This window comes from Peromyscus californicus, unplaced genomic scaffold (assembly GCF_007827085.1).
Source record: "Peromyscus californicus insignis strain IS unplaced genomic scaffold, ASM782708v3 Scaffold_16__1_contigs__length_79575227, whole genome shotgun sequence".
NCBI lineage: Eukaryota > Metazoa > Chordata > Mammalia > Rodentia > Cricetidae > Peromyscus > Peromyscus californicus.
The window spans coordinates 75800991-75828208 of NW_026294458.1; the positions used below are offsets into that span (position 1 = coordinate 75800991).

A 27218-nucleotide genomic window follows, 5' to 3' on the forward strand; every position below is an offset into this window, starting at 1 on the left:
GGTGGATGTCACTGTGCTGAGTGCACAACAGTCCCTGGAACACGCTGATAGGTAATGCTTATTCAGAAACTGGATGTGGGAGTTGAAGATGAATAGATACTAGGTAAAGAAGCAACAAAGTTTAGCTTGGGGAAGGGCTCAGTGCAGGAGGAGGTAAATACATCTAATGTGTGAGACATGATGGCTGTCAGTTACCGAAGGTTAAATCTGGATTGGAAGTCATTTGTTATTGAAAATACATGTATGTAGCAGCCATATGCGTGATGAAGCTGGAAAAGTAATAGGGTAGCCCCCCATCTCAGCTTTGCGCAGAAGGAATCTGGAGTTGGGTCTGGTGTCCAAATCCACTATGTAACCCTGCTCTTTGGGGGGGACTAAAGCAGGAAGATCAGGCTACAGAGTGACTTCAGGGTCCTCCTGGGCAACTCAGTGAGGCCCTGTACCAACAGAAAATTTAAAGGAAATAAAAAGAGGCCTGGGATTACAGTCATAGCTCAGCAATGGATGAGTGTCTGCCTAATGTGCAGGAGGCTGGAGGGTCGGTCCTGGCTATCACAGAAACAGAGTTTGAATGATTCCTTGTTTCTTGAATCAGAATCTTTGATGTGCATCATGGAATTTGGTTTGAAGAACCACTTGTAGTGTTGACACACCATCATGCCCAGGAGCTACGTCATTCTAGAGGTCATTGTTACTGCCTCCAGTAAAGGACGGACCCAGTCAGAGTGATGAAAACGGGCATGGAGAGAAGAGTGGAAAGGCAATGGGATAGCTTGCAACAGTTCAAGAATTTTATGTACATTATGTATGTACTTGAGTGTATGTATGTGTGTCACGTGTGTGCAGGAGCCCACGGAGATCAGAAGAGGTGTTGCATACTCTGAAACTGGAGTTTCAGGTGGTTGTGAGCTGCCATGTGGGTGCTGGGAACTGAACTTAGGTGCTCTGCAACAACTGCAAATGCCCTTAACCACTGAGCCATTAATACAACCCCTGACAGTTAAAAAATTTATGGTCTTCATTAAAATTGTTTGCAGTAGATGGAGTCGTGATATACCTGCCTTTAAAATAGCTGGTAGAAGCCACGCTTGGTAGCACATACTTGTAATCACAACACTCGGGAGGCTGAGGCAGGAGGATTGCTACAAGTTTTAGGCCAGCCTGTGTTACACAGTGAGTTTGAGGTCTTCCAGACCAAACACATGCACACACTCAGGAAGTAAAGATGTCGTCAGTGACTGGTGGTGAAGGCCGTGAGAACATGGAATAGAGGTGCAGACCCCCACATGTGGGTTTGGGCACAGAGAGCTGGGGAAGTGGAAGTCCAGCAGCCTGCAGACCTGACACCAGGTCACAAGCAGGAAACGCAGTTCAAATATTCCTTTTGGTGGGAAAGTTGTGCGGATGGAGGAGAGAGGTCAGGGAGATGATCACCTGAGCTTAAGACTGAGGGGGAAGAGAATCAAGACTATCCGAGAACACTAGTAGGTTTTCTGAAAGTGCAAACAGGCTTGAGTCACATGTAAGGAAGGGAGGAGGGGGTGTTAGAGCAGGAGCTTCTGCTCCAGGAGTCCCAGGAGCTAGACGAAGCTAGACCATGTAGCCGGAAATTTCTCTGGTTCTGCCGGCCCTGCTGTCAGGGCAGATCTGTCCCACTCATGTTCCCAGCTGCTTGGTCCCAAGTAAACACATGGAGGCTTATATTACTTATAAACTGTATGGCTTTGGGTCAGGCTTCTTGTTAGCTAGCTCTTATAACTTAACGCAAGTTTTTAAAACATTTTAAATGCCATATTCTGTAGGTCTTTAAAGTGTTTAAAGATTACCTACCTAGTTGAAAAATACCTATGTATACCTAGAAAACTTAATTAACATTATAAGTTTGATGATCATAAATGACTAATTATTTTGTATTTTTAATTATATATTACAATTTTAAATGAGTTACATAAACGTACCGTAAACAAGAATAGAAATACATATATATAGTATGACAAAATTAACTTTAAATTTGTATCAATAAACCAAAATCCATAGCAATGTAAAACATTTCAAACAAGTTGTTGCTCTTTAAAAGTAGATTCAATAGAGTTCGAGGCCAGCCTGGTCTACAGAGCGAGATGCAGGAAAGGTGCAAAGCTACACAGAGAAACCCTGTCTCGAAAAACCAAAAAAAAAAAAAAAAAAAAAAAAAAAAAGTAGATTCAATAGTCTACCCTTTTATCCTATCATATCTATATCCTTTTCTTCTTTAGAGATTGCATTTATAATCAATCCCCTTTCAATAAAAACAAACACTTATAAACGTTATTTTGGGAATTTGGGCATAGCTGCTCATACTACTTCTTGCTGGTGGGGGTGCTGGCAGTCTTAGGGGATCCTGAGAAAATGAAGAATTATAGTTAAATCTTGCCTTTCAGGGCATCTTGGTTGATCAAACCATATTAGCCTGGAAGCAATCCACAGGTTCTCCTCCTTTGTGGAAACAAAAGCAGAACCTCTTTTCTAAAGAAACGTATCCTTCGACCCAATTTTTGAAGTCAAGATACCTTTAAAATATACATTGGTTTAACTGAGTAGCCCCTACAACCAAATGTCTCTCTCCAGTTAAAAATCCCAAAGACAACACAACCCAGACTGTGTAATTTCCATCTTTATGTGGCTTAACTTTTATATTACTTTTACTGTCTCTTTAAAGACTTTATTTTTTAAAACTGTTTCTTTGTATAACTGCATATACCCTTTTTCCTCTCTCTTCCAAGCCTACGTACATTTTTACACACGCTGTAAACCATTTAGAGTGTTGTTCCATCTGAATCTGTCTTACTGTGAATCTGTAATCCTTCTCTGACCAGGAGAGGTTTTAAACTGCTAAGCTACGTGGCTAGGACCAATGTGGCAGCCTTGGCTTCTGACTCTGCCCACCTCAACTTCCCAACATGGCAGAAGTATGCCTACCGCCAACTCCGGGAAGCAGTGGGTCTATGCCTCCAGCAAGCACTTTGTAGCGCAGAAACCTTTTCTTTCTTTCTTTCTTTCTTTCTTTCTTTCTTTCTTTCTTTCTTTCTTTCTTTCTTTCTTTCTTTCTTTCTTTCTTTCTTTCTTTCTTTCTTTCTTTCTTTCTTTCTTTCTCTCTCTCTCTCTCCCTCCCTCCCTCCCTCCCTCCCTCCCTCCCTCCCTCCCTCCCTCCCTCCCTCCCTCCCTCCCTTCTTTCCTTCCTTCCTTTCTTTTTTGGTCTGTACTAGCAAAAGCTAAATTGCCGTGCAGCATGCTTCGTGGCTTGGAGACACCTCTGTGTACCTTGGTGGTCAAACCCACATGCCGTGAACATCCAGACTGTAGCTCAAGCCCATACGCAATGGCTTGCCTGAGAGACACAACTAGGAAGCTGCTCTTGGCTCCATTTTAGACCCCCACCCCTTTTTTTTAAGCTTTCTCAGGTTTTGGGTAGAAATTCTTGCTACCATGTTGGTTGCCAAATGTAGCCAGAAGTTTCTGTGGTCCTGCCTGGCCCACAGTCGGGACGAATCTCTCCCACCTGTGTCCCCCAGGCTTCTTGGTCCCAAGTGAACACACAGAGGCTTCTATTACTTATAAACTGTATGGCCTTGGGTCAGGCTTCTTGTTAGCTAGCTCTTATAGATTATATATTGCCATGTGGCCTGCTCATGTAAGGGTGGTTGGTCTGCTGGCATCTTGTTGCTCCTTTGGCGGTGTGCTGGCATCTCCCCCGACTGTCCTTTATCCTCTCACTATCTCTCTTGGATTTTCCCAGCTGGCTCCATCCTGCCCTTCCATAGGCCAATGCAACTTTATTAACCAGTGGGAGCAACACATGTTCACAGCATACAGAAAGACATCTCACAGCAAGACCACCTGTCAGAGCACATGCTAACTGAGTGATGTCAAGGAGTAGAGAGAGGAGCTTTAAACAGCATCACATGGGAAAGAGAAAGTTAGAGGGATGGCCAGTACCCAAGTCTGTCTTTGGACCACTGTAAAGAATGTTAGATTTGAAGAGAGGGAAGGATGCATAATTAAGCGGTCTTGGTGGCAGTATGGCTCAGTTGATAATTGCCGCAGTTCTGATCATGTAGGGTGATCAGAAGTCCCTACCACATTTGGGGATAGGACAAGTTGGTTCTTTGGACTGATTACTCTCCAGGGGACAGCTTTTCCTTCCTGGATAATTGCTTTCTCTGGGGAAGGAGGTTTGGGGTGCTGTTTTTCTTGGAGTCCAGGTGACTTGGAGTTCAGGAGAGAAGTCTGGAACAGACCACAGTAAAAAGCATCCAGTAAGATGCCTCAGTTACTCTTCCTTTTGTTCCTTCTCATCTTGAAGGAATGAGATAGGTTAGGAATCACCAGCTTTTAGACTCACACTCTGAGTAATTAACATGTCTACATGCAGAGCTAATTAGGTGACTCAGAGAAGACGGCTATAAAACAAAGGCTGAGGTGCCATGGTTGCCTGCTGCTTTAGTTACTGTGTAGACCCAAGTGGGGAGTCAGCACTTTGAGCAGAAGCAGCTTCCAAAGTGCTGTTACAGTAGCATTTTTCTGTAAAACTGTAGCACGGAAAGTAAATTGCACTCTCACTAATGGCTTTTTAGAGATGTAAGTGGCTAACAACACTGTTTTTGTTAATTTCTGGGTCTTGTTTTTCTCAATTTCTTAAGAACTAAGATAAATAAAAGCAATTGGTTATTAAACTTACACATAACTATATGTGTATAAAAGTATATATAGCCAACTAAGTGTACATGCATGCCCCAATGTAAATTAATTGTATATAACACTTTATATATAAAAATTATATGTGTGACTCTATTGTACTTTTAGACCATCTTATTTAGAAAAACCAGTGCAGTCAGGGTAGAGTTGGGCAATATATATGCCTGTCTTAGAAACTGCGTTTGAGAAAGGCTTATAGGCTATGTTTGAACACGTTCTTTCTAAATGCCTACTGTTTGATAGGTAATGCTTTGTTTAGGAACTATATATACAAGTGATTACCCTAGGTGTTCAGATTAGGGAGAAAAATACAATAATAGATTGCATAAAACTCTTTGAACCTTGTTTGAATACAGAGAACCTACAGGCCATCTGTCACGTCTTTTAAGTTCTTAGGGTCTAGTAGGTAAGAGAAGGTTGGAGCACACCATTTGTAGGTGGTGTCTGTGAGTAGGCATGGCAGTGGGAGAAGTTTAAAATACTTAGCTATGTGTCTTCTGTTCGTACTGCTTTCCCCTTAATTCCTGCTAGAAGATGAGTAAAAAAACAGGCACCAAGTTTCAAAATTTCATAGTAGTGAAAAAGTGGAAACCACCTATGTAGTGCCCAGGGGGTGTTTGCTAAACTGCACCCAGGTCTGTTCAGCAGAACAGTGTGAACCTATTGACAACAATGCAAATATATTCTGTAAAGTTTTAAAGTTTACTTTTTCATTTTTTGTTGTGTCTGTATTGTGTTTATGCCACATATGCCAGGTGCCCGTGGAAGCCAGAGGATGTCGGATCCCCTGGAACTTGATATGAGGGATTGTGAGCCTCTAAGTGGGTGCTGGGAACCAAGCTTAGGTCCTCTGCAAAAGTAGTCAGCATGTATTCTTTATTGCTGAGGCATTCACTAACCTTGCAAATAAATTCTAGATACAAAGATACACAAAAGGAGCAGAAACAGCATCACCAAGCTGTAGACAGTCAAATTTTGTGTGAATTTTAGTTTTCCTTTTTATATTTAATACCCTTTAAAAATCATTATATGAAAATGGTAGAAAGATTTTTAAATTTTAAATAGAGAATAGCCTTAAGCAGTTCTACCTTCTGAACAATGTAATTATACATGACAGGATTGGATTGATGGCATGATTGGCTTCTAAGGATGAGACTTGGCTTCTATGTGATGAGAATGGACTATAGTAGGTAAAAAGATAAGAGCAATATGTCCAACGGTAATGAGGACCTTGGCCAAGACAGAAATGGACAAGGGGCTAGTTGAAAGGCCTCACTCTTGATGTGAAATCTACCCCAAGATGTGAGGGATTGAATGTGCTGTAAGGTAAAGGACAGAGGCCTGGGTGATAAGAGTTTTGTTTGAGATACTGGGCTGGTGGTGACATTCACTAACCAAGGTAGAGAATACAGGAGATGGTGTTCTTCCTTGTCCTTCCGTCCGTGTTTTCAAGTAAGGCAAGTGGTGGGAAATGGTAAAGTCAGTTTAACACGACCTAAGAGCAGTGGTTTTGAGTATGAAACTGAATGTCTTTACCATGCTAATGTCTGATTTGGGGTGACTTAATTTTGGGGACCTTTGTTTTCTCATGTGTAACAACGGATATGATAGTGATTAATTAATTAATTATTAGGTAATTAATTAATGGAGGTTAAGTGAGTTAAAAAGATACCTTGTGCAGTGAAATTTGAGTTCACTGGGCTGTTGGAAATGTGGGCCTTGAACTCTGGAGAGATTTGAGCTAGAAGAGAGCCACCTGGGACTTCTGTATGTGCGTATGGTAGAGCGCTTTCCTGGCATCTCCTTTATATACTGTCACTCTGGAAGACAGTTAGGGTCCTCAAAAGCATTGTGGTCTGAATTCAGAATCAAAGAGAACAATACATTAATAGACTGGAAATTCCATCTGAATGTGCAGATGCAGGCCTGCACTGAGAAGACCTAGGGCAGTGAGCAGAGTAGGTACTATGGGTAGATCATGGATTTGGAGTTAATGGAAGGGTGTCTGTTAGTGTCCCTTCGTACTTACTGACACTGTTGAAGTCTCCCCACCCTCATTCTGTAGACCAGGGTCCTCAGTGATTATGCATTTAGTAGATGGTTTGCACTGGGCCCTTTTCCTCCTCCTTGCTGTATTTATTTGTTGCTGTGTCTAGATACTTAGTGCCTGATTTAATTTTGGGGCCAAATAGGTTCTAGAGGCTGAGTTAGAACTTCGTTTGATTTGTTGAAATAGTTTAACCTTCTCCCTAGTGCTTAGGTTAGGAATCTGTTGTTCCCACGATTTCTGGGGCAACCCCACACTTTTCTCTTTAACATACACTTTAGTTGCTCATCTTCAGCTATTCCTCATTCCAGGGTGCTGTTGGAATAGAACAGTCCACGACCCATGCCTGTAGTACTTGTTGATTGTTTAGTTGTCTAGTGCCATCATTGGCTTTTTATCCCTACCCCTTTTCATTTGCTGATTGTTGTTGTTGTTGTTATTATTATTATTATTATTATTTTTAGGTATAGGAGTATGTGGCAGTCTGTTATATGTTTGAATTAAAATTTCATTACTAGTTTGGGGACAGTTAATATTCCATTTCCTGAATGTTAAACTTTTTTTTAATGTACTAATTTATTACCGTAGAACTTTTTTCTTTCATGTTTGAGATCGAACAAGGTCTAAAGTCACACTTGGACAGATGCTTGTATTTTTGTAATTTTCTCAACCATTTCATGATTTAATGGGAAGCAACGTGAGGTGTGGAGAACTTTGGCACATGACTAGAGTTTATTAATAGTAGGGCCTTTGACCCGCTAGTCTCCTTGACCCTTACTTCCCACATCTGTAAATCGAAAGTGAGGAGGCTACTTCCTTGTCTGATAACGTGTGAGCAGAGTGGTGGGTGTGCAGTGTGTGTCAGCAAGCGTGCCTTTTCTGTAGTTTCATTAATAATGTTGGCATGGTAGCCCATCCTGCAGTCTTTTTTGGGTTTTGCTTTAAAAACAAGGGCTGTGATTGTTTTCTGGAGGTTTTGATAACTGTCTCCCCCCCCCCCCCCCCCCCCCCCCCCCCCCGAGCTGAGAAATGTTGTGGCATCAACGAAGGCTTTGTACCTGATGTTGAGTTCACTGGCCCCTGGTTTGATCTGACCTCACTAGAGCCCGACTGCTTCTTGAAGTCATAGCCTTGCTGTGCATGCTGGCTGCCCAGGGTTGCCTTTATAAGCACCAGCAGATGGGCACTGCTGCTCACTAGACTTAGAGACTGACACCCAGGTGCTAAGCTCAGAACCTCCCAATACACACCATGTGCTCCACAGACTGTTACCATTCTGAAGATAAGCTGTAGGTTAATTTTATTCGGTGATTTCTCAGACAACTAAAGAGTAGTTTGCAAGTTTAGCTTCAGAAAACCACTTAAGATGAGTTCTTGAATTGATCATAGGGTATTAATAGCTATTGTCAGAATGTGAGCTGAAAAATACTAAAAGATCGTGAGAACCAGAAGTTCCTTTTGTAGAGATTGTGCATGGTTTTCCTTAGTGTCTACTGTTATCCTCCACAGCTTGAGAATGCTTTCATTTATTAGGGAAGAGGGACAAATTGACTATCTGTATTTTTCTGAAATTAAAAAAAAATGACTGTCCATGTGTTAAGGCTCTTGAAAAAGGAAATCTTATCTGAAGCGAGACTGCAAAAGCAGCCCATTGGTGTTTGGACTTATTTGCAGTGGAAGTCTTAGGGTGTAGATTCTTTTCCTCAGTATGTGATGGTTAGGTGATAGGAAAACCAAGAGCAAGTTTTGTGACTTGTAGATACGTTAGCCTTCCCTAAGGGCTACTTTTCAAATGAGTACCGACTAGTGCGTGATGTTTCTAAAAGGTGCCAAATTGTGTTTTTACCTTTAGATGTTTAAATCAGTAGTGAATAAATAGTACCTCAGTTTTTATCAACTTCTAATAAAAAGAGTACTGGAGGCTGGAGCGGTGACTCAGCTGGTAAGAGAACTAGCTGTTCTTGCAGAGGACCCAGCTTCAGTTCTCTGCACCCAGGTAGTAGCTCACAACTTGTTGTACCCTCTTCTGGCCTCCCAGGCACCAGGGTGTGCATGATGCACAGCTATACTTGAAGGCCAAACTCCTATACTTAACATGAATAAAATGAAACGACCAAAAGAATGCTGAGACCTTGTTTGGTCCAGTCTTTTTTTTTTTAATGATGTATTTATTTTATTTTAGGCATTTGTATTTTGCTGGCAGGTATGTCTGTGTGAGTGTCAGATCCACTGGAGATGGAGTTACAGGCAGTTGTGTGTAGATGTAACCGTCTTGTGAAATAAGAAACACAGAGCCAATGCAGAGATGAAAGCCCAAGAGGTCAGAATAATAGCTAAGTGCTAAAAACCTTACCCTTCACTGCCACTCCCGTCCTTCCCTCCACAAGAGAGCTACTTCCTGTGTGTTTGTCCTTTTTATTGACTTTTTGTTCTGCTTTCTCATTGGTTGTAAACCCAACCACATGACCTCCTCGTCACTGCCTGTCTGTACAGACCTCCAGGTCTTCTATGGTTGGTATTGAGATTAAAGGTGTGTATCTCCTTGCTGGCTGTATCCTTGAACACACAGAGATCTGCCTAGCTCTGCCTTCCAAGTGCTGGGATTAAAGGCGTGCGCCACGAACGCCCACCTCTGCTATGGCTTGCTATTAGCTCTGACCCCCAGGCAACTTTATTTATTAACATACAAATAAAATCACATTTCAGTACAAATAAAATATCACCATAGTTGTGAGCTGCCATGTGGGTGCTGGGGATTGAACCCAGGTCTCCTTGAAGAACAGCCAGTGGTCTTAACCTCTGAGCCATCTCTCCAGCCCCTTGATCCAATCTTTTTTTTTTTTTTTTGGTTTTTCGAGACAGGGTTTCTCTGTGTAGATTTGCGCCTTTCCTGGAACTCACTTGGTAGCCCAGGCTGGCCTCAAACTCACAGAGATCCGCCTGGCTCTGCCTCCCGAGTGCTGGGATTAAAGGCGTGCACCACCACCGCCCGGCCCCTTGATCCAATCTTATAAGGACTTCTATGGCAGTAGAAGTGTCATCTATTTATGTTGACACAGTTTATAAGTAATATTGTAAATGTTACAGGTGAACAGTATGAAGTAAAGGCTAAAATGTGGCTATAAATGTAGTTCAGAGCTAGAGACTGAATTGGTCCTTTCTCTGTTGTTCTTGTAGTCCATGTTAGAAGTTCAAAGACTGATCATTTTTGAGGGGAGAAAATTTGACAGCCATAACTATATGAAGCAAAAGTATTTAATTTCGGCCGGGCGGTGGTGGCGCATGCCTTTAATCCCAGCACTCGGGAGGCAGAGCCAGGCGGATCTCTGTGAGTTCGAGGCCAGCCTGGGCTACCAAGTGAGTTCCAGGAAAAGGCGCAAAGCTACACAGAGAAACCCTGTCTCGAAAAACCAAAAAAAAAAAAAAAAAAAGTATTTAATTTCACTGATTCAGTTGTCTTTAGAAGCAGCTATTGGGTTACTTTTATTGTTCCTTTACTCCCCTAGCCATGCATTTAGCCATACCATACACCTAGCCATGCATCTATCTGTGCACCTAATCATACACCTAGCCATGCACCTGTCTGTGTACCTAATCATTCACCTAGCCATGCACCTATCTGTGTACCTAATCATACACCTAGCCATGCACCTATCTGTGTACCTAATCATACACCTAGCCATTCACCTTGCTGTGAACCTAGCCTTGTCTTGAGGACTGGGGCCCCTTGGCTGGGGTGTGTCTTGGTAGCAGCAGTGTCTGTCTCACCTGGAAAGGCTGTCCTTTGGCAGGAGGTCAGGAATACAGGCAGTGATTTCAGAATAGGCAGTTTGCAATGTAAAACTAATTCAGAAATTCAACCACCTGTCCCGAGCAGACCGCTCATCCAGTGAAGTGTTTCCTTTTGCTGCTGTTGGGAGGACAGAGTTGGACTTTTAACCTTAGAGTTCAAAAGTAGGAGAAATAAGTGAAAAACAAAATAGTTGGCAACAATAAATGGAGAATATAAATAAATATATATATCTCCCACTTGCCTAAAAATATTCTGACTTAGTTTTCTTATTATTTTGTAGCATTATTTGGATTTCTATTAATAAGTTCATTTGGGCTAATTAGCACTATTTGTTGGGAGTTACAGTTACTGATGTAAGTTGTTTCAGTCTAGATGATCTTTTTTTTTTTTTTTGTAGTTTACCTGGAATAATGGACTACTCTCAGACAGTAAGCCCTTTGGATGGTAATTTGAGAATGTACAATATGTTGGGAGAAAAGGGTTATGAAGGGGGGTGGCTGGGGGAGTCTTTATGTCCAGTGTAGGGAATGGCAGGCTACGGTAGGAGCACAGACAGCACACAAAGGACAACTTGCCAGGATGGTTTCTAGAGCAGACAGGTTTTTGTCTTTCCTCTCTCACAGTCTGTAGTGCCTGTGACTAACAGTATCTCTATGCTTGTTGGTTTGTTTCTTCGCATGTACTTTCTTTAAAAACTTTGTGGTTAAGAGCACCTGCTGCTCTTCCAGAGGGCCTGAGTTCAATTCCCAGCACCCATATGGCAGCTCACAACTGTCTGTAACTCCAGTTCCAAGGAATCCAACACCCTCACAGATAAACAAGCAGACAAATACCAATGCAATAAGACAGTAAATAAATTACTTAAAAAACTTTTTTTCCCCCCCAAGACAGTGTTTCTCTGTGTAGCTTTGCGCCTGTCCTGGAACTCAACTCTGTAGCCCAGGCTGGCCTCGAACTCACAGAGAACCACCTGCCTCTGCCTCCCAAGTACTGGGATTAAAGGCGTGCGCCGCCGCCGCCGCCGCCGCCGCCGCCGCCGCCGCCGCCGCCGCCGCCGCCACCACCACCACCATCATCACCACCACCTGGCTAAAAAACTTTTTAAAGGTTAGCAAACAAGCCCATCTTAGGAATCACTAGGCTTACTAATTAATTAATTAGTTAATTAGTTTAGCTGCCTTGAGAAGTAGGCCAGCATAAACAATCCTGCTTCCTTTGGAATGGTCGTGGGATTTCACTGTGTCCCTTGTAAGTTACTCTTCAGCCTGTTGGTCTTGGCTTCTCCCCGTCCCGTGTGTTCCCCATTGATAGCCGTGAGATTTGGTCATCGTGGAATTGTCTCAGCAGTCACGAAGTTACCAGTGGATCAGTAGACAGGAGGGGCTCTTAGAAAGTTAAAATGGAGCACTTGGGGAGCAAGGGAAGGGTTATGTATGGGCAGGATAGCTGCATTGAAAAATGTCTCTGAATTTAATCTACAAATAATATTGGTAGATTGACACATTGTCCTTCCTACAGGTAGCTCTTAGTACCTCTGCCTTGTTAGGAAGTCACTGTGAAAAATGAATTAAAATTTGTATTGGTTTGTGCATATTGTTCAAGATCATAAACGGTTTATTTACTTTAGATAGATTATATAAGAGTGCACAGTACTCAGACTTACTTGACACCTAGAAATGGTTATTGGTCATAGGCACATTTTAAAACTTTTTTCTTTTTCATGATAGTTGATTATGTTATATTTTCTATATGCTTGATTTTGATAAATGAATAGAAATTATTCAAGTAAGTGTTAATGTTAGTAAATTAAATTGACAAATTTGGAATAATTTTATCTGTGTGTCAGATATTGTAGTTATATTAGATACTCCTCAATTAGGGGTAATTGTCTTGCATCACCATATCTTATTGTCCTCTGTTTTTCTTCACACAGTGTTATAATTTTGCCGCTGGATTCTTCCCTCCCTTCCCCCACCCCATCAGGATGATATGAGACTTGAAAGAAGACGATGCATACAGGTGACTCACGTTTTGTATACAGTAGAGCTATGGCTATAAGACATTGTGGGGCTGGCTGTTAGTGGACCTTCAGGGTGGGGCTTCTGGTTCCTTAGGCTCAGGAAAGGCCAAGGTAGAAGGTATGGGAAGTGACTCTGGGACGTGGGGTAATGCTCAACTCTAATGGTCATGTTAACAGTAGAGTAATTCTTAGCACTTGAGCTTTTAAAAGCTGGCTCATGCTTTTAAAATGAATGTTTCTGTTTTAAAACCTAATAACGTTTACTTTTATGGTTAAATATATGTCTCCCTGTATTCCTATGGGAACATAGCAGATCTTTCCTGGGAATGGATGTTAAGATCATGTCGGGAAAACTGGCAGGTAGAGGTGAAAAGTTCTAGCGGAACACTTGCACATGTGGTCTTTAAGCAAGCACAGTCCGAGAGTTTGTGTTTCCTTGTTCCTTCCTTCCTGTATTGTCTTCCAAGTTTCGCCACCTTCTTCATCCCATGTCATTGGAATTTCTAGATGACAAACCGTGAAGTTGTTTTGAAGTCTGTGTTTGCTTACTTCATAGTTAAGTGAGGAGATCTTACTTGTATTGTAACCAGAGACTCCTCCGTTCCGAGTGTGGCTGTGTTCAGACTGAAAAATACAGCGTGGCCAGTGGGTCACATGTGACTAACCTGTCTGCTTGTTAATTAGGCAGATGGGAGACATTTTGTTAAACGAAGTTACTTACCTTTACTGGTAGATTTGAGTTTTTATTTGATTACATTATAAACTTAATATTTTAAAAATATTTTAAAAATAAAAAAATTATTTTTTATTGGGAAAGAAATAAATCTTGAGTAAGTCTGGTATCTGATGATAATTGGTATAGCTGTTGGTGATTTTTATTTTTGTGACCCCAATTTTCTAAAATAATTTTTTTCTTTTGCTTTAGAATAAAATTTTAGATATGCCATTTTCTATGATAAAATGTGTTTGAATATAACATTTGTAAGTTATATGGGAAAGTAAGTTACCGTGTATTTTACACGAGGGCCCTACCGTTGCTGGAATTAATGATGGTAGCTGTTTAAGCAGTGACTAGTCATCCCTTGTGGTACTTCTCACACAACATGTATGTAGACTTACTATGTGTGTTTGCCTAGACACCCTGTTGCTGACTTCTGGGGACACCATTCTGCTTGAGTGGCTGGTTGTTAAAATTGTCATGGTGCTGATGCTGAATATCATCGTAGAAGAACCAACAGGAATGTTCACAGAAACATTTCCTTTGCATTTGTAAACATGGCCTTTGATGCAGGAGCAGCTCATCAGCACTGTCGATTCCTAGGCTGCTCCTTGGCTGCAGTCTGTGTAGTCTGTCTACAGATGCTGTCTGTATTGTTGGAGAGGTCAGTAGGAGAACAAAGTAGCTTTTAGTTGTTTCATAGTTATCTGTGACTTCCTGATTGGGAGATTTTCTTCATGAGGCTTTCACTTTGCAAAGTTGTTTGTAATTAAAGGCACAATGTGTTTCCAAGTAGCTGTTTCTTTTAAAGGCTTTATGGTCTCAGTAGTATTAAGAAGCAGGAGAGTAAATGTTTTTAAAAGATACCCAGTTACCGTAGTAAGTGTTGCAGTACATTTGTGATATAAACCAGTCTTTTGGCTTTTTTGGAACTTAACAGTATTTATCGCCTTACAAAAGAAAAATAGAACTCAAGAAAAGGCTTTTTAACCATATGTGTACGTTGCTGGTATAGTTCTCATTCACAGTTTGAAAGTTGATTCTTTTGTATCATAAAATCAACAGCTTCCCCGATCAGTTAATCTGGTACTTTCCTCTTAATATTGCAGCGTGTATTCTTATACTGTAGCTGACACAACACATACAAGCTTATGAGGAGTTTCCCAGTGAAAATGATTTCTGCATTGTTTACACGTGCTTGAAAGGGAATGTTCTGCTCTCTTATACATTGCTTCATGGTACTGGCCTTGTTACGTTGTTTAAATGTTTACTTTCCCATTCCATTTTATTGATGGAAGTGTAGGTTGAGGAATGCTAGAAAAGTCATTGAAGTAGGAATTGGCTAGTTCACTTTTCCGTACTCAAAATGTAATAGATTTTCATGGTAACTACGTGAGGTGATAGCTGTGTTAATTTCCTTGGGTTTTTTTTTTTTTGTAACTTTGTTATTGTCCACATGCATAAAGTATCATGCAATATACATAGGTGTGTACACTTGATATTTCCTAGTTATCCCTGTAAAGCTGGGGAGAAAGGAAGGAAAGGACAAGGAAAGAGAGTTATTCATTGAGCCAGAATCAAACCAATGCTTCTGGAGCACAGGTGTGTGCCGGCTGCTGCTTTCACTTGTTAGAATGCTAAGCTCCTCCTTTGGTCGTGTCCATGGAACTAGAACTCAGTATTAGGTACATTCAGAGTTCCCTTTAAATTCTGGAAGGATGTATGTAAACATTTATTTGGCTAACATTTGTTTCATAACGAGTACTGTAATGAGTGTTGTGCCTCTAAGAATTCTGAGTGTTTACTTATCTAGGGTTATATTTCCTTTAGAGGAAGGGGTGGATGTGTGAGGACCATGAAATGGATGTATGTCATCACACCTATCTATGAAATTCAAGGCACATATAGCAAAAATACCATATTCTCAGTCTAATTGTGTTCACAGTAATGGCTTCAGCTGACACTTCAGTGCCCATGTTATAAGAATCCCTCTTCATGGGCTGGAGAGATGGCTCAGCAGTTAAGAGCATTCGCTGTTCTTCTAGAGGTCCCGAGTTCAATTCCCAGCACCCACATGTTGGCTCACAACCTTCTGTAATGAGATCTGGCACCCTCTTCTGGCCTGCAGCCAGAACACTGTATACATAATAAATATATGTCTTTAAAAAAAAATCTCTGTTGAGGGTTAGTGAAATGTCTCAGTCAGTAAGGGCATGATGTACAGCAAGTAAATGTTTTAGAACTTTTTACTACATTTGTTTACGTACTTGTGTGTGCCTCAGTGTGAAGGACAGACTTGTGGGTGTCTGGTCTTTTCTTCCTCCATTTAAATCTGGGGATTGGATTCACCTCACCCTGACTGCCACCTCTAGGCTCAAGTGACTGCCTCCTGGTTGTCTCCTACATAATCCCTTCTTCCCACTTACATGTCACAATGATGGGAGGCGTCAGCTTGTAGCCAAGTTCAGTTTACTTTGGATACAGAATCATTCCTAAGATTCGATTTGGGGGAAAATGCAAACCCTTCTCAGAATCATTATGCGCATTAACATAAAGCCTCCTGCAGGAAGGAACCTGGGAGGCCAGCATTTCTTCAGTATGTTTGATTAAAAGATCCCCTTTATATTTTGATTTATACTCACAGCCTGTAGACCATTACTTGGGAAAACTTGTTCCCTTTGACAGCTGGTCCTACTCTTTGTTTGAATGATTTTCTTTAACAAAGTAGCTTTTTTAAAGTACATAATAGTGACATGCTAGTCACTTAAAAAATTTAGTAGTGGTGGGAGATGGTTTATTTGGTAAAGTGTTTGCTGTGCAAGTGTGAGACTCAAGTTTGGATTCTCACCACCCATGTACAAAGATGACCTGGTGGTGTGTGCCATGTACCTAGCTCATTAGAGGTGAAGACAAGATGGTTTTTGGAGCTAACTCTCTACTCAGCCTAGCTGAGTCAGTGAGAGACCTGTCTCAAAGAAAGAAGGTGGGAACCAGTTGAAGACACCTGATGTTGGCTTCTAGCCTATGTGTGGTTGAACACACACTTGACCATCCCCCCACACCCCAGTACATAGCCTATTATATACCAGTGTGGTGATATATTGTGTACCCTAATAAACTTGTACCCTAATAAACTTGCCTGAGGATCAGAGGACAGAGCCAGCCACTAGATTAGACACAGAAGTCAGGCAGTGGTGGCACATATCTTTAATCCTATCACTTGGGAGACAGAGATTCGTCTGGATTTCTGTGAGTTCAAGGCCACACTGGGCTACATGAGATTGATCCAGTATAGGAGAGAAAGAGAGCCAGGCAGTGGTGGCACACACTTTTAATTCCAGCACTTGAGATCTGATGACTTTGCTTGGGAAGCACACATACCTTTAATCCCAGGAAGTAATATGGCAAGGCAGAGAAGGGTATATAAGGCATAAGGAAACAGGAACTCTCTCTTTAGACTGAGAATTCCGTAGAGGTAAGAACTAGTAGCTGGCTGTTGATCCTCAGGCAAGTTTATTAGGGTACACAATATATCACCACATAGCCCCTCCCTGCAAGACAGGGTCTCAGGTAGATCAGGTTGGCCTCAAACTTGCTATCCTGAGCCTCCTGGGTGCTGCAAGACAGCAGGCTGAGCAAGCCATCGGGAACACGCCAGCAAAGCAGCACCCCTCCACAGCCTCTGCTTCAGTTCCTGCCTTGAATTCCTGCTCTGACTTCCCTCAGGAGTGGAATGACCTGAGAGTCATTAGGATGAGGTAGACCCTTTCCTCCCAAGTTGCTTTTGATCATGGTGTTTTATCACAGCAGTAGAAACACTAGCTAAGACAATGAGGAAATGGTCGCTTGCTCTCTGGCATCCCCCACCCCCATACCAGTTTAAATTGAGATCACACTGCATAGCCATTCATGATGGCGAGCTTGGGTAGAATGCATTTGATGTTCCTATTGACTGCTGTTCCATCGGAGACTGGCATCAGTGACCTGCTGTCACTTGGTCCAGATCACTCGGACATAAACCTAACTGGTCTTGAGGATAGATTACTTTGGGCATGTGCTGCTTTGAGCCTTTTCATCATGTGAGCATTTCCTTGTTTAAGTTAGATATTGCTTATTCCTAGCAGCCCCACCCCACCCTACCCCACCCCACCTCAGCCCTTGAGTCAAGGTTGTTTTGTTATGTAGCCCTGATCATCCTTGAACTGTATTTGTACCATTGTTGGCCTAGTACTCAGAACCCCTGCCTTGCCTCTGCCTTTGGAGTTTTGGAGTTATATGTGTGTGTCAGCATGCTTAGTTATTCTTAGATTTATTTTATATCTATGAGTGTTTTGCCTGCATATATGTTTGTGCACTGTGTGTATGCCTGGTCATTTCAGAGGACAGAAGAGGGCATTGGATCCTCTGGAACTGGAGTTACAGGTGGTTGTGAGCCACCGTCTGGGCTCTGGGAATCAAATCTGGGTCCTCTGAAAGAGCAACAAGTGCTCTTAACCACTGAGCCAACTTCCAGCCAGCCCCCAGCTTTTTTAAAAATTAATATTTTTCTCAGTTTTAAAAGTTACTAACAAGTATTCATGAATATTTGGCTTGAATGCCAAAGTTTTTTAACTTTGGGGTAACTGAGGTCATGGGATTTGGAGAACTTTAAAGCTTCTACTAAAACCTGTGAGAAAGCTGGTGGTCCTAAGTCTTCACTTCCTGGCATTAGGTGTGTCTGGCTCTCTGGGTGGCAGCTCTTGTTACAGTTCAGGGAACTCAGGTCGACTGGTGGGAGGGCAGGCCGCTGCAGACGGAGAGAGCCGCAGCTGCTCCCTCTGTGATAGTGTGGAGGAGTGCCTTCTGGGCTGGAGGTCGGGGTCTCTAGTGCATCCCACCCTGCTCCCTGTGCGTCTCCAGGGTACTCTGCCAGCGTAGTGATGCTCGAGCACAGGTCTGTCTCGGTGTCTGCTGCAGATGCCTGGAAGAGCCCCTCACTGTCTGCCGTCTCTTCCGTGTTTGTACTTCCTTTGTGGTTCTAGTGTTTCTTTTCTAAGCAGCTGTGCTAATTGTGTCACGAGAACACAGTGTGGAAGTTGATACACACACACACAAACATATACACACGCACACACACAAGGTGGGTCAGTCTCGCTGGGAAGCTGAGTTTTAGTTGGTGGTAAGGCCTTTACTGAAAGCCTAGACAAAAGCAGATGTTTACATTATTTTAATGCTTTAAAATCGCATTTATTTGTGTGTGTGCGTGTGTGTGCATGCATTTGTGCTACAGTGTAGCTGTGGAGGTCAGAAGACAGCTTGTAGGTGCCAGTTCTCCTGCTATGTGGGTTTGGGGGACAATCCCATTTTGCTCATCCTTACAGTACTTTTTATTTTAATGCTACTTTGTAAATGTCTGTTTTAGGTTCTATTGCTGTGGTAAAACAGCATGCCTAAAAGAGCTTGGGGTGGAAAGGGTTTATGTCAGCTTATAGCTCGTATCATAGTCCACCATTGAAGGGAGTCAGGCAGGAACTCAGGGCAGGACTGAAGCGGAAGCCATGGAGTGCTCCTTGCTGGTTGACTGGCCGGCCTTGCTTTCTCAAGCCATCCAGGAGGACCTACACAGGGTGGCACCACCCACAGTGGGCCAGGCCTCCCACGTCGGTCCATGGTCAAGAAACTGCAAATTTGTCTTTTAGGCCAATCTTCTGAAGGCATTTTCTCAGTTAAGATTCCTTCTTCCCAGATAACGTCAAGGTTTGTGTCAAGTTGACAAAATCCAACCAGCATAGTGTACATCTAAAAGAATGTTTGAGGGGCTAGAAAGATGAGTCAGCTGTTAAGAGCACTGGCTGCTCTTCTGGAGGACCCAGGTTTGATTCCCAGTTCTCACTTTGCAGCTCCAGGTGCCGTGGATCTGATGCCCTCTTCTGACCTCCGTAGGCACTAGACACTTGAATATGTACATACACATAATAATAATAATGATGATGATGATGATGATGATGATGATGATGTCAGAGTTCTACAAAAGTGACAGCTCAAGGTAGATTTTCATCAACCCTGTTTTCCCTAAAAGTGGACAGAAAATCTAGATGGGCAAAACTCCCAATCCCACAGACATTGCCTACGAGACTATATGAAAACATCCCCACAGGCGCAGATAGAAATGAGTGCACACAATCAGTGATCACCACCACAATGGTGCGGTGTCAGGATTTGTGCAGAAGGATTCACAACAGAGTTAACTAAGGAACCCGAAAACCTCAAGCTCACCAGCAAAGACTCCCACAGAAGCATAGTGGGCTGGTCTGAGAATATTAGTGTGAGCCAGAAAAGTGTAAGTTCCCAGGAGTACTTAAGATCTGAAAGGGTTAGAGCTGGGTCCTGCAGATTCTCAAAGCCAGTTAAAGCTTCCTTGCTAGCCAAAGCAGACACCACTGGGAATAGACTCCAAATTGAGCAGTTGTGGGATCAGCATGGACAAAGAAAAGGAAAGTTGGGGAAGATAAAAACCCAGGAATTGTTACTTACTAGTCTATATATTTTATTTATTTATTTATTTGCTTGCTTGTTTATTTATTTATTTATTTAATAATTTAATTTAATTTTACATATCGGCCATGGGTTTCCCTGTCCTCCCTCCTCCCGACCACCTCCTCCACCCCCTGCCCACCCCCAGCCCACCCCCCATTCCCATCTCCTCCAGGGCAAGGACTCCCCTGGGGATTCAGCTCAGCCTGGTAGATTCATTCGAGGCAGGTCCTATTTTGATATCCTCCATGAAGATGGGGAGAGAGGACACTACTGAAGACAGTAGTCTAGCCTCCCTGTAGTTTGTGTTTATCCTGTGTGTGTTTGAAGCTCCTGTGTGTGGGGGTCAGAGGACAGCAGTTTCCAGTAGGTGCTCTACTGCCACCTTGTGGGACCCAGGGGTCAAATGCAGCTTTCCTCTACCAACTGAGCCGTCTTGCTGCCCCCTCAGTAGTAGTTTCCATTTTGCATAGCCTCCATGTAGTTTTTTATAACTTAGATAAAAGTTATCCGAAAAGAATCACAGATTCCCCACTGCTGTGTTAGTGGTCAGTGCCACCACTGTCATCCCCTTTTTCTCTCTGTTGTTGTTACTTTGACAGAGGTTTGGCTTGGTAGCCCAGGATGGCGGAGAACCCCTATCTGTAGCCTCAGCTTCTGAAGTGCTGGAATTACAGATGCCCACAGTTATGCCGGCTGCCAGAGAGTTTGATGGGAATGTCTTTCTGTATGCTATGAATATATGTTGCTCTGATTGGTTGATAAATAAAGCCGTTTGGCCTATGGCAAGGCGGCTTAGAGGCAGGTGGGAAATCCAAACAGATAGAGAGGAAGGAGAAAGACAGAGCAGAGGAGACGCTGCCAGCTGCCGCCAGGAGAAGCAAGATGTAAAGAACCGGTGAGCCACGAGCCTCGTGTCAAAGTGTAGATTTATAGAAATGGGTTAGTTTAAGATGGAAGAGCTAGCTAGCAAGAAGCCTGCCACGGCCATAGTTTAAAAATAATGTTAGCCTCTGTGTGTTTATTTGGGTCTGAGCAGCCGTGGACTAGGTGGGACACAAGAAAACTTCCAGCTCTTGTACTAACAAGAAGAGGAGGAGCTGGAGAGATGCTGAGTGGTTAAGAGTACATGACACCCATATGACAGCTCCCAGTCACCCGTAATTGTAATTCCAGAAGATCACATGCCATCTTCTGGCCTCCATGGGTATCAGGCACATACATGGTGCACATACATACATTCAGGCAAAACACTGACACACATAAAATAAAAATAATCTTTAAAAAATATTGTAAAAAGGGAACCTCAAGGGACGGAATATTACACAGACAGTAAGAATACACAGCAGGAAGAGATGCCTGGAGTGTCCAGTTCCCACTTAGTGTTTCAGACAAACCCAGAAGAGTCTCAGGACTGATGGAACATGGGAGAACAGTATAAGATTGGATAAGGGAAACTTAGAAATTTGTTGGTCATTTTGGAAAGAGAAAGGAAGGGGGGAATGCAAACAAAGCACCCAGCTAGGTGCTAGGGTTGTGGTAGTTGGTAGAGTGCCTGCTCAGCATGAGTGGGGCCTGTGTGTGCCGCAGCACCACACAGATGAGCTGTGGTGGAACACACCTCTGCTCCTAGCACTTGGCAAGAGGAGGCAGGAATACCAGAAGGATCAGAAGCTTGTCATCCTCATCCAACCTGGGAGACATGAGAGCCTGTCTCATGTAAACAAACAAGTGAAGGAACCCTGCCTCAAATAAATAAAAATTTAAAAAAGAAGTTTGAATTTGAGAATGAAAATTTCTTCGAATAGGTAGATAATGAATAGCAGAAAAATGTTACAACTCAAATAAAAAAAAAAGAGAAAGTGATAGTTAGTGGAGAAAAGCAGAGAAGTTTCAGCAGACAGTGATCTCTTGACATATACCAATGAGAATAGTGCAGGGACATTTCCTGAGATGGAATGGTTTGCCTTTACATGGGAGAGACGGGAAGCATGGGGGCGGAGGGGAGGCTGTGCCGTGTAACTGAATAGAGTGATGTGGATAAGGCTAGGCATGTTGGCACACATCTCTACTCCCCTCACCCTTAGAGGCAGGAAGATCCCTGCTAGTGTGAAGTCTACATAGAGTTCTAGGCCAGCCAAGGCTGTGTAGCAAGATCCTGTTACAAACAAACAAGAACAACCACCTCCTTCTCCCCAAAGTTGGACTGTGAAGATAGATATGTGGAGGATCTGATGGCTTCTTGAGGGGGGAATATTAACATGAACTGATTTTTGATAGCACTGTTTTGTGCAGAAACAATAGAGTAACAATTAATGCGCTCATGGGAAACCTAAGAGTTTTATATCCAGCTACACTGACTTTAAAGTAAAGAGACAGCATACAGAATGTTAAAACCGTGAGTGCAAATTTGGACAGTATTGTTTCTATGATCTCTTAAAGACGGCCAGAGAACAAATTTACACAGTCAGAAAGATTTCATGGTCTCCAAATCCAGAGTTGGGAGGCTTATCCATTGATGATTATAAGACAGGTTAGTATGTATGTCTACATTCTCTGCAGTAAGAAAGGAAGGGACATGGTGGGATGCTGAACAGAGAGAAGAAGTGGAGTCTTGATGCTGTCTGGTTATGGACTGGGAGTAAAAGAGCATCAGTTTAGATGCAGGGGCGGCAGGCTCTTAGTGTTGTCTCCAGGTTGGGGTTCTTAGGCCATGCTCTTCTTTCAGACACATAACAGAGAAAAGGAAGTAGACAGGATTTGGGGTGTGAGAGTAAAAGCATACAATGATAACCGTGGAAACAAAGTATGAAACTTCACACCTCACTCTCTTCTTGGGACACTGATCAGAACTATGGTAACAGTGCCTTGATCTCAAAATTCCTCAGCATTGCCTGTTGGAGATGCTCTGTATTTATTACTGTTTTTAATGGCTTCTCCTGTTGCCCTGTGTTACTGTTCACATTTGGGACTTGCAGTTTCTTAATTTCTTATTTGTTTGAGAAACTGATAGATTTTCTCAAATTATATATTAATGCTCCACATGTTGTTTGTTCTATCTGTGTTACCAGTTCAAAAGCATGTTATATACATAATTGGGAATTTTTGTTAAGCCATAAATAGACATTTCTCATGTTTATCAGTTAAAATAAAAATGGATTGTAATTGTGTCTTGGACTGTTGTTCCCATCAGGCACTGGGTACAACAGAATTCTCTGCGTACTTGGCGTGAGTTCCATGCTTTGTGCCCTTACTCTGTAGCTTATGACTGGAATGCAGATTTTTAATTGAAAAATACTTGAAAAACTTGATATTCTTTCTGCCTTCATAAGTAAAATGCATCATATTTGTGATTACTAAATTCTTTTTTTTTTTTTTTTTTTTTTTGGTTTTTTGAGACAGGGTTTCTTTGTGTAGCTTTGTGCCTTTCCTGGAACTCACTTGGTAGCCCAGGCTGGCCTCAAACTCACAGAGATCCTCCTGGCTCTGCCTCCCGAGTGCTGGGATTAAAGGCGTGCGCCACCACCGCCCGGCTTCTTGAGGTTAAGTTTTTCTTACTCATCACCTCTGAAATAAGTTATGTGAGCATAAACATTGCACAGAGTGACTTGAGATCCACATGTTCACGGATTTTACCGTCTTACTTCCTGGTGCGTTTGTAGTTACCATCACCGCTAATTGTGTATGTTTTCCACTAAGAATGATTTCAGTTCACTATGTGCATTGAGCTATTACTACATGTCAAGAACTAGTATAAGTTATTTATGTAGTAACGTATTTTCTTTAATTGATAGCTCTGGGACAGGTGCCATGATTGACCAGGCCAGTGTTTAGGAAACATACACCAGGTCACATACCTGTAAGAATGGGACTGGTGTGCAAGTTGAGGATTGACATCCTGTTCTTGACCTCATGCATTGTTTACTTGTTGTGAAATAGTTTTCAGTTTGCATTTGTCTGGCTTTGTTTTCCTAGTACCATGCTCCACAGGAGCTTTATGTTTTTGTCTGGAATGGATAAGGTCCTATAATAACATCTGAGCATAATAGGTTTTCAGATCTGTTGAACAAATTAGAATGAAGCCATTAACAGTCTGTTGATGGTGGTGACCTTTTATTTTTTCTAATATATTTTACCCTTTAAAGAGATCCCCAAGGGCTTCATAACTAACTTTTCTTGTGATAAGGTGCAGTAGCTTACCAGTGCTGGCTCTTGTCCATAGAGACAATCACTGTTGTAAGTGGGAACACATTTTCTTAAATAGCCAAGTCAGTTGATGTTACTAACAGTGAATGAAACCCTTGACGGAAGTGAAAGGACACGCTTGTTTCTGAGAATAATTAGATGGAGTTTATGCTTGATGGATAGATTTGACCATTGTTTAAAATGTTTTAAATTTGTTTTCATTTAAGAAGTAAAGCCAAAAGCCCAAACCAAGAAACCTGACATAACCTTCTCATGTAGATAACCCCTTAAAAGATGAAAAAGACTAGTCCTTTTTTTTACCTACTCTTTAAAGGAAATATTGAGATCCGTATTATTAGTGACTCTTACTGGAGAGAGGACGCTAAGTTCACTGTCATTTTAATCTGGTTTGGTTTTTATCAGCTTGACACAAACTGGAGTTATCTGGGAAGGGGAATCTCCATTGAGAAAATGCCACCATCAGATTGTAGTCAATTCTGTAAGATGTTTTCTTGATTGATGATTGATGTGGGAAGTCCAGCCCACTGTGGGCGTGCTACACAAGGTGGTAATAATGACTGATTTGGGTGGTCCATCTCGTTGTGGGAGTGTTACTGGGGCAGGAGGTCCTGGGCTGAATAAGAGAGCGGGTTAAGCAGGTCAGTAAGCAGCGTTCCTCCATGGTCTCTGCTTTGGTTCCTGCTTCCAGGTTCCTGCCCTGGCTTCCTTGGATGATGTACTCTGCAAGCCAAATAAACTCTTTCTTCTTCAGGTTGCTTTTGGTCATGCATCACAGCAATAGAAACTCAAGGCACAGTTACACAAATTACCTGCAAATACATCTACAAAGGGTTTATTTTAAATCATATGTGCCACATGCAATGATTTTAAAACATGGCTGATAGTTAAAAGAGTATTTCCCTTCCTGGAGTGTGATCGGCTTTAGTAACTTTCCTAATGAACACACTATGCAACACCACTGCTGCCTGATTCTTTTTTTTCTGTCTCTTGAGTCTTTCTGCCTCTCTTAATGTTCACCCCTGAAATCGTGGCGTAATGTGAGGAAGCCAAGTGACCTCATGAGAAAGCCATCTATAGATGTCTGGCCAGGTCCCTAGCTCTGATCCCAGCCAGCATTAGCTGTTAGCTTATATGAGTGAGCAGGGTCCATGTGGTCCCAGGCAACCTCCTTCCCCACCTCCAAAGTCACCTAACCAACACTAAGTGGACAGAGTCATTGCCCCTGCCATACCCTACCAGAGTGCAGGTTTAGATGCAAAACGAAGGTGGTCGTTGCTGTAAAGTTCTAAGTGTTGGAGTGTTGCCATGCAGTAACAATCAGAATAGCAGTCCTGTGGCAGGGCTGTTACCCAGCTGTGCTCTGACAATGTCATGGTGAAGGTTAGCCCAAGGTCACTCCTGAGACCCCACAGTTGATGCCACAGAGGCAGGACACCCCAGTTAGTGACATGCCACCTAGGAGAATGTGCAGTGGGCAACACTGGGGGTGAGTCTCAAGGTCTCTTTGGTAAAGTGGGCACCATTCACTGGTGGTGCCTAGTTTATGACTGGGCAGCTCAGCTGCATGACTAGAAATGCACTGAGGACTCACTGTTGTCTGGGTCCCCTTCCTGACTCAGGATATGCCCCTCCACTGCAGTCACTCCCTGGCCTCTGCACATACATCTATGTATTTGCTGACAGGCTGTCTGCCCTCCTGATTAGATTGAAAGCTGGACAGAGGAAGGGCATTTACCCATTCCCCAGTCAGTGCTGACACCGGATGGAAAGCTACAGATATTAAATATGTGTTGTTTCTAGAATCAACTGGGCATAACCAGAGTTCTCTTGCAAACTTTGCTACTCTTCAGGCCATACTTAGCCCCTGTACGAGACTCAGACCTGTATTTTCCTTTTTTATTATGCTTTAGTCACTCATTTTCCATGCCTGCTTTTAAGGTTTAATACATTTTGGAAATAGAAAAAAAAAATGGAACTTGTTTTTCTTTTCCTTGTTCACATTCCTAGGAGTAACATTTTTAATCACTTCAATTTTTAATTTCTCTTCTTGATTACTTGTATCACTTTTAGATACAATGATAGTTTATTGCTGTGTTTAAACATTCAGAAGACCCCTGACAGTCTACCAGGAAGACAGAACAAGTAACTGTCTACAGTGTCTCTTCTTGCCATTCTCTCTTGGTCCTCTTTTAGTTTTTGGTTAATTAATGTTTAATACAATTGTTGCAAACCCTCTTTTCTGACCTGATGACTTTGAGGCAGTTTTTCATTTATAGTTGCAGTGTGTAGCCTTTCCCCAGCAGACGTTTCTGTGTATGAGTTTAAAAGTACGTATACTTAAAAACCCTCCAGACTGGAACCAGAAGACTGCTAGGTAGAAGAACTTACTAGGCTCACAGACAGGGAGGGAGCGCACTGCGATGTCTTCACTGCAGTGTTCTGAGCACAGAAAGTGTTAGCCCTGGCTTGAGATTTGGTTTAATGCCAGGTAATAATGACTGATTCGTTGTTGATACATAGTCACCTATCAACATGAGAGTTTTTGTTTGTTTTAATCTTAGATGCAGAGTACCTATTCTTGGTGCTTATCTTGAAGTCAGGTGTGGCTGGCTTTACAGTGTTTCTGTAGTAAACACTTTGAACTCTTTTTTTTTTTTTTTTTTGATTTTTTTTCGAGACAGGGTTTCTCTGTGTAGCTTTGTGCCTTTCCTGGATCTCGCTCTGTAGACTAGGCTGTCCTTGAACTCACAAAGATCCGCCTGCCTCTGCCTCCCAAGTGCTGGGATTAAAGGCGTGTGCCACCATCGCCCGGCCCACTTTGAACTCTTATTGCCCAATGAGGAGCCAAAAATTACCCTCCGCTATTGTGTGCTTTTCTTTTGAACTAGAGGAAGTAAACAGGTGTACACTGGCTTTGGTGGGTGAAGTGTATTAATGGGCTTCAGTGTGGTGAGTATGCGTGGAAGCTCTGCTGACAACAGTGCCTTTTCAATGCCGGCTTCTCGTGAGGCCCTCTGGAGCAGTATAGACCTGGGCCTTTTCCTGCCCGGTCCTTAGACATGCTGCCTAGTCCGTAATTACGTTTCTTCCTTAGGCTTGGCCTGGCCTGGATCCTCTTTTTTGTGTTGAGTTGGCGGTCAGTGTGTTGCTTCCTAGAGCTATTGGAGGAGGCTGATGTCCAACAGGT

The 27218-nt window shown here is 42.5% G+C and overlaps 1 protein-coding gene across 3 annotated transcripts in view; it reads left to right on the forward strand.

Annotated features, from left to right (window-relative positions):
- The window catches only part of Dyrk1a (dual specificity tyrosine phosphorylation regulated kinase 1A), a 133154-nt gene that overhangs the window by 35521 nt on the left and 70415 nt on the right, over positions 1-27218 (forward strand). For 2 of the 3 annotated variants that reach the window (XM_052741275.1, XM_052741276.1), the window contains exon 2: positions 12508-12593. The exons of the other annotated variant lie outside the window; for it this stretch is intronic. In XM_052741275.1, coding sequence (XP_052597235.1) covers positions 12584-12593 — 10 coding nt within the window. In that variant the 5' untranslated portion in view covers positions 12508-12583. The remainder of the gene's footprint in view (positions 1-12507; positions 12594-27218) is intronic. 3 annotated transcript variants of the gene reach the window in all.